At 42.4% G+C, this 7500-nt stretch overlaps 1 protein-coding gene across 1 annotated transcript in view; it reads right to left on the bottom strand.

Annotated features, from left to right (window-relative positions):
• LOC124381014 (pikachurin) overlaps positions 1 to 7500 on the bottom strand; it is a 20621-nt gene that overhangs the window by 6993 nt on the left and 6128 nt on the right. Inside the window, exons 10-12 of the mRNA XM_046842376.1 lie at positions 5202 to 5302; positions 4952 to 5052; positions 20 to 164 (exon numbers count right to left, since the gene is read on the bottom strand). Coding sequence (XP_046698332.1) covers positions 20 to 164; positions 4952 to 5052; positions 5202 to 5302 — 347 coding nt within the window. The remainder of the gene's footprint in view (positions 1 to 19; positions 165 to 4951; positions 5053 to 5201; positions 5303 to 7500) is intronic.

The following is a 7500-nucleotide window of genomic DNA, read 5'->3' as shown; positions in this document are numbered from 1 at the left end:
TGTGTGTGTGTTTTGTCACCAGTGAGCGACCAGATACAGGGGGATTGTTGTCGAGTTGCAGCCAGCCATTAACTCCATCTCTGAACAACGTAACTTTGTACCACTGACCAATCACAAGAGAGTGTTTACTGATGATCTGCCCTGCTCCAGTGCCACAGTTAAACCTGCACACACACACGGTTATTTACAGAGCAGGGAAGTGATGAAGTAGAAACACTTTGTTATTGTACTTCAGTAGATTTTTCTGCTTTCAGTTTTTTTACTTCACTATTTATTTTTCAGACTTTTTACTTTCACTCATTTACATTTTAACAGAAAAATCTGTTCTTTCTTCTTCTCACATTTTCACACCAGACTCATTACTTTAGTTTTAATCTGTTTGGTGAATATTTTTTCTTCACTTCACTGTTTTCAGCACATCAACATGTTTCTCATCATCTCCTGTTTCTCACACCACAGATGTAGACTAGATTCTGAAGTTCACAGTGAGCAGACAGAAGGCAGTAAGAAGTCTGGGGTTAATGTGGATGAGACAGAGGGAGTCAGTGATGAGAACATGAGTGAGAAAAGAGACATTCCTGATTACATCATCATCATCATCTTTTCTCTGTTTGTGTTCTATATGGTGGATCTTTAGTCTGGATACATTCATTAGAGAACAACATTTGAGATTATTTTTGTATTAATATATTAATTAGGGCTGTTAAAATTAATGCAGCTTGCATTTCTGTTTGACCATTTTATAAAAAATATAAATCATTAAATATAAAAGAGGTGAAATAAAAACTTTCACAACACACGTTGATCCATTACGTCTTTACTCAGATATAAAATAAATCAATTATCTCCACCAAAAAATAATCAGTAAACATTTAATCAGTAAACATTTGTTTTTTTGATGCATCAAGTCTCAAATCAGCACCAAAATCCGCCATGATGTGCACAATTAATCCTCTGGGGGGCGACAAACACACTGCCGCGTTTTGTGGCATTTCTTCCTCATAACCCCGAAATGAACTCAAATTACTCATTCTAATCTGTAAAGGGTCTACTTTTATTTATTTGTATATACTCATAAAAGCAAAAAACATTGTGCTTTTGTAAAATATAGAAAACAGTCAGGGGGCGCTCTCTGCCCTCACTGTCATCTCTCTTCACAAACACATCAATAAAACAACGTGAATCTCAGTGTATATTTGACTTAAAGTCTTAATAAATATATGAATAGAAAACTCGACATGTCTTTGACATAAACCACAGTCACAGTCCGTATGAAATTTAGAACAGGTACAGTTTCTCCGGTATCACCTCATTTACCGTCCGTGTGGAAACATAGCAAAAGTTCAGTTTGGTGTCCTGATGATTTACTTCAAACATCATAATTAAATTTACAAGAATATTTAGTCTTCATGCTCTATGTTGTGTTTGATTTCACTAATAATAAACATACATTAGCATAAAGCATCAATATTTCTCCATTCACATGTTGATTAAAGTATTAAACAATTAAAAAGTATTAATTTATGGCACATTTATAACAAAAACACGTGTGATTAATCGTGATTAAATATTATAATTAACAGCTCTAATATGAATATGATGAGGTTCAGTTCCAGTGTGACACTAAAACAGGTGGTAATAATCACTAGTTTTTACTGAAGAACATGTCAGAACACAAACTTCTCAAACTTTCACTTGAGTGAAAAAGTGCAGTCAGAACTTCAGCTTTTACCAGAATCTTTAAACCATCAGTATCTGCACTTCTACTGAGTGAAGGAGGTGTGGAGGATGTGTGCCATCTCTGATTATTTTTATTTAGAGTTGTTGTTGTTGTTGGTAGAGGAGTTGTTAAGGGGAAGAGGAGTTGCTCAGAGGGTAAGGAGTTGTTGATGTGGTAGTGGAGATGTGGAGGGAGTAGTGGAGTGTTGATGTAGTGGAGGAGTGTTGAGGGAGTGGAGGAGTGTTGATGTAGTAGAGGAGTGTTGAGGAGTAGTGGAGTGTTGATGTAGTGGAGGAGTGTTGAGGAGTGGAGGAGTGTTGATGTAGTAGAGAGTGTTGAGGGAGTGGAGGAGTGTTGATGTAGTAGAGGAGTGTTGAGGAGTGGAGGAGTGTTGATGTAGTAGAGGAGTGTTGATGTAGTAGAGGAGTGTTGAGGGAGGAGTGTTGATGTAGTAGAGGAGTGTTGAGGGAGTGGAGGAGTGTTGATGTAGTAGAGGAGTGTTGATGTAGTAGAGAGTGTTGAGGAGTGGTGGAGTGTTGATGTAGTAAAGGAGTGTTGAGGGAGTGGTGGAGTGTTGATGTAGTAGAGGAGTGTTGATGTAGTAGAGAAGTGTTGATGTAGTGTTGATGTAGTAGAGGAGTGTTGATGTAGTAGAGGAGTGTTGAGGGAGTGGAGGAGTGTTGAGGGAGTGGAGGAGTGTTGATGTAGTAGAGGAGTGTTGATGTAGTAGAGGAGTGTTGAGGAGTGGTGGAGTGTTGAGAGAGTGGTGGAGTGTTGATGTAGTAGAGTAGTGTTGAGGAGTGGAGGAGTGTTGATGTAGTAGAGGTGTTGAGGAGTAGTGGAGTGTTGATGTAGTGGAGGAGTGTTGAGGGAGTGGAGGAGTGTTGATGTAGTAGAGGAGTGTTGAGGGAGTGGAGGAGTGTTGATGTAGTAGAGGAGTGTTGAGGAGTGGAGGAGTGTTGATGTAGTAGAGGAGTGTTGATGTAGTAGAGGAGTGTTGAGGGGTGGAGTGTTGATGTAGTAGAGGAGTGTTGAGGGAGTGGAGGAGTGTTGATGTAGTAGAGGAGTGTTGATGTAGTAGAGGAGTGTTGAGGGGTGGAGTGTTGATGTAGTAAAGGAGTGTTGAGGGAGTGGTGGAGTGTTGATGTAGTAGAGGAGTGTTGATGTAGTAGAGAAGTGTTGATGTAGTGTTGATGTAGTAGAGGAGTGTTGATGTAGTAGAGGAGTGTTGAGGAGTGGAGGAGTGTTGAGGGAGTGGAGGAGTGTTGATGTAGTAGAGGAGTGTTGATGTAGTAGAGGAGTGTTGAGGGAGTGGTGGAGTGTTGAGAGAGTGGTGGAGTGTTGATGTAGTAGAGTAGTGTTGAGGAGTGGAGGAGTGTTGATGTAGTAGAGGAGTGTTGAGGGGTGGAGGAGTGTTGAGGGAGTGGTGGAGTGTTGAGAGAGTGGTGGAGTGTTGAGAGAGTGGTGGAGTGTTGATGTAGTAGAGGAGTGTTGATGCAGTGGAGGAGTGTTTAGGAGTGGAGGAGTGTTGATGTAGTAGAGGAGTGTTGATGTAGTAGAGGAGTGTTGAGGAGTGGAGGAGTGTTGAGGGAGTGGAGGATTGTTGATGTAGTAGAGGAGTGTTGAGGGGTGGAGGAGTGTTGAGGGAGTGGAGGTGTTGATGTAGTGGAGGAGTGTTGAGGAGTGGAGGTGTTGATGTAGTAGAGGAGTGTTGAGGGAGTGGAGGAGTGTTGATGTAGTAGAGGAGTGTTGAGGGAGTGGAGAAGTGTTGATGTAGTAGAGGAGTGTTGATGTAGTGGAGGAGTTTTGAGGGAGTGGTGGAGTGTTGAGAGAGTGGTGGAGTGTTGATGTAGTAGGAGTGTTGAGGGGTGGAGGAGTGTTGATGTAGTAGGAGTGTTGAGGAGTAGTGGAGTGTTGAGGGAGTGGAGGAGTGTTGAGGGAGTGGTGGAGTGTTGAGAGAGTGGTGGAGTGTTGATGTAGTAGAGGAGTGTTGATGCAGTGGAGGAGTGTTTAGGAGTGGAGGAGTGTTGATGTAGTAGAGGAGTGTTGATGTAGTAGAGGAGTGTTGAGGAGTGGAGGAGTGTTGAGGGAGTGGAGGATTGTTGATGTAGTAGAGGAGTGTTGAGGGGTGGAGGAGTGTTGAGGGAGTGGAGGTGTTGATGTAGTGGAGGAGTGTTGAGGAGTGGAGGTGTTGATGTAGTAGAGGAGTGTTGAGGGAGTGGAGGAGTGTTGATGTAGTAGAGGAGTGTTGAGGGAGTGGAGAAGTGTTGATGTAGTAGAGGAGTGTTGATGTAGTGGAGGAGTTTTGAGGAGTGGAGGAGTGTTGATGTAGTAGAGGAGTGTTGAGGGGTGGAGGAGTGTTGATGTAGTAGAGGAGTGTTGAGGGAGTGGAGGAGTGTTGATGTAGTAGAGGAGTGTTGAGGGGTGGAGGAGTGTTGAGGGAGTGGAGGAGTGTTGAGGGAGTGGAGGAGTGTTGAGGAGTGGAGGAGTGTTGATGTAGTAGAGTGTTGAGGGAGTGGAGGAGTGTTGATGTAGTAGAGGAGTGTTGAGGAGTGGAGGAGTGTTGATGTAGTAGAGGAGTGTTGAGGGAGTGGAGGAATGTTGAGGTAGTGGAGGAGTGTTGAGGGAGTGGAGGAGTGTTGAGGGAGTGGAGGAGTGTTGATGTAGTAGAGGTGTGTGGAGGGGTAGTGGAGTTGTTGAGGGGCATTGGAGTTGTTGAGGGGTAGTGGAGTTGTTGAAGTGGTAGTGGAGTTGTTGAGGGGTAGTGGAGTTGTTGAAGTGGTAGTGGAGTTGTTGAGGGGTAGTGGAGTTGTTTAAGTGGTAGTGGAGTTGTTGAGGGGTAGTGGAGTTGTTGAGGGGTAGTGGAGTTGTTGAGTGGTAGTGGAGTTGTTGAGGGGTAGTGGAGTTGTTGAGGGTAGTGGAGTTGTTGAGGGGTAGTGGAGTTGTTGAAGTGGTAGTGGAGTTGTTGAGGGTAGTGGAGTTGTTGAGGGGTAGTGGAGTTGTTGAGGGGTAGTGGAGTTGTTGAGTGGTAGTGGAGTTGTTGAGGGGTAGTGGAGTTGTTGAGGGGTAGTGGAGTTGTTGAGGGGTAGTGGAGTTGTTGAAGTGGTAGTGGAGTTGTTGAGGGGGTAGTGGAGTTGTTGAGGGGGTAGTGGAGTTGTTGAGGGGGTAGTGGAGTTGGTAGAGGCTGTAAGATGTGAACGAGATGTGAAGGTGATCTGTACCAGAACTGACCTGTAGTGAAGTCTCCTTTGAATAAGAGCAAGAGACATGAAATCTCCTCGACCATCTTCATTTTCTCCACAGTACAACAACAGCCCATCCTCAGAGTCCGCCTGAGACACACACACACACACACACACACACACACACACACACACACACACACACACACACACAGGTTGCTTTTTATTATTACCATGATTTTACTAGCTGTGGACATTTAAAAAGAAAGATTGAGAATGTGCAGGTTAAAGAGTCTGACCTTCAACTCCAGAGTGATGTGGAAGATCTGGTAAGAGTTCTTTAGGGGTTCAAATGTCATGTAAGAAAATCCATAAAACCTTGGATACCTGATCAACAAACCTATGTAGAAAACACACGGCAGTCTCAAACACCATGTATATAAACACACACTCACACATAAGTACTACTAGCAGAGATGTATAAAGTACTAGAGACTCAGACTTGAGTAAAAGTACAAGTGCTCTATAAAATAGTGACTTGAGTAGAAGTTGAAGTGTCTTTAAGCAGCATACTTAAGTGGAAGTACTAAAGTATTCAACATTTTTTGTACTTAAGTATAGCAAGTAGTTTATTTTAAAATGTACTACACAAATACTGAAAGTAAAAGTACAAGTATTGTGTTATGTAGTTATTGCAGAAGGCAGTCAAAAGACATCATATTGTTTTGTTTGTTTTAAATATCTTGTGTTAAACAGGTTTGAAACAACGTTATGAAAAGAAAACCTCAATTGTGTCTTTTTTCTCCACAGCTGATTCCCTTCTTAAACTAATGTGCATCAAGCAGTCATTTTTTGGAACATTTTCTTTTCTCAACTTGTTAGCGCAACTAAAAGATCTCAAAGGCCAGTAGGCCACATTCAGGTATTTCTTATGTAAAAACAAAAGTGATTAGAAGACCTAAAAACACAGAGCTTCACTTTTTGTAAACAAACAGAAGAAGTTTTCCCCCTCCCACGAATGTCCTGAACTGGTGAAAGGCAGTTGGTGAATATGATCCCGAGGTGCACGAGAGGAAGTGCAGTGCTGAGCAGTCACGGGTGAAACGTCGTGCTAAAGTAAATGCACAGATAAACTATATGCTAATTGTGTGTTAATGTTGAGTTAACATTATACCAAGTCGTCCCAAATAAAACACTGCATGGGAAACGGCTTTGGTGTGTTAGCTGCAGTGCACTAGTACATTAGTTGCAGTGTTAGCTGCAGTGCACTAGTACATTAGTTGCAGTGTTAGCTGCAGTGCACTAGTACATTAGTTGCAGTGTTAGCTGCACATTAGTTGCAGTGTTAGCTGCAGTGCACTAGTACATTAGTTGCAGTGTTAGCTGCAGTGCACTAGTACATTAGTTGCAGTGTTAGTGTCAGTGCACTATGCTACACGCTATTGTAAACAAGCTAACGTTCACTAGATAAGTGATATTTTAATCACTAATATAACAGATTCATGGAAAATTACATTCAGTAATCAGCATTTTTGCCGCAACTAATTTATGAATGAGTCTAAATCAACTATATTAAAGAGAATCGCTTTATTTAAAGTGAATAAAATACACTAGTTAATGGAGTTGAACATTAAATTTGCAAATATTGTTCTTTTTCTTTTTTTTCTCTCGCACTATAACACTTTAAACCCTGGACAGTCACTTTAACTCTGGACTGCACGGCACAGTTCACTTTATACCACACCACACCGCACGTTCACTTTATACCACACCACACCGCACACGCTCACTTTATACCACACCACACCGCACGTTCACTTTATACCACACCACACCGCACCGTTCACTTTATACCACACCACACCGCACCGTTCACTTTATACCACCACACCGCACGTTCACTTTATACCACCACACCGCACACGTTCACTTTATACCACACCACACCGCACACGTTCACTTCATACCACACCACACCGCACACGTTCACTTTATACCACACCACACCGCACGTTCACTTTATACCACACCACACCGCACGTTCACTTTATACCACCACACCGCACACGTTCACTTTATACCACCACACCGCACGTTCACTTTATACCACACCACACCGCACACGTTCACTTTATACCACACCACACCGCACGTTCACTTTATACCACCACACCGCACACGTTCACTTCATACCACACCACACCGCACACGTTCACTTTATACCACACCACACCGCACACGTTCACTTTATACCACACCACACCGCACGTTCACTTTATACCACCACACCGCACCGTTCACTTTATACCACACCACACCGCACACGTTTACTTTAAAGACAATCACATTACTGTTTACTGTACATAAGCATACACTGTATATACAATTCTCCTATTTTTTTTATCTTTTTTCTTTATATATTTTATATTTTACGTAGTTTATTGGTTTTATTTATCTGCCTTCTCCCCCATTCCCTCATGCCGGTCAGTCGATAAAAGCATTTCACTGCATGTCGTACTCTGTATGTTAGTGCATGTGACAAATACAATTTTATTTGATTTTGATTTTTTTAATTGAGCCGCAGCCGCACACCTGACT

Source organism: Silurus meridionalis, chromosome 27, assembly GCF_014805685.1.
Source record: "Silurus meridionalis isolate SWU-2019-XX chromosome 27, ASM1480568v1, whole genome shotgun sequence".
Classification (NCBI taxonomy): domain Eukaryota; kingdom Metazoa; phylum Chordata; class Actinopteri; order Siluriformes; family Siluridae; genus Silurus; species Silurus meridionalis.
Note: the sequence above shows the minus strand (reverse complement) of the source record. Positions and strands in the feature narration are given on the sequence as shown.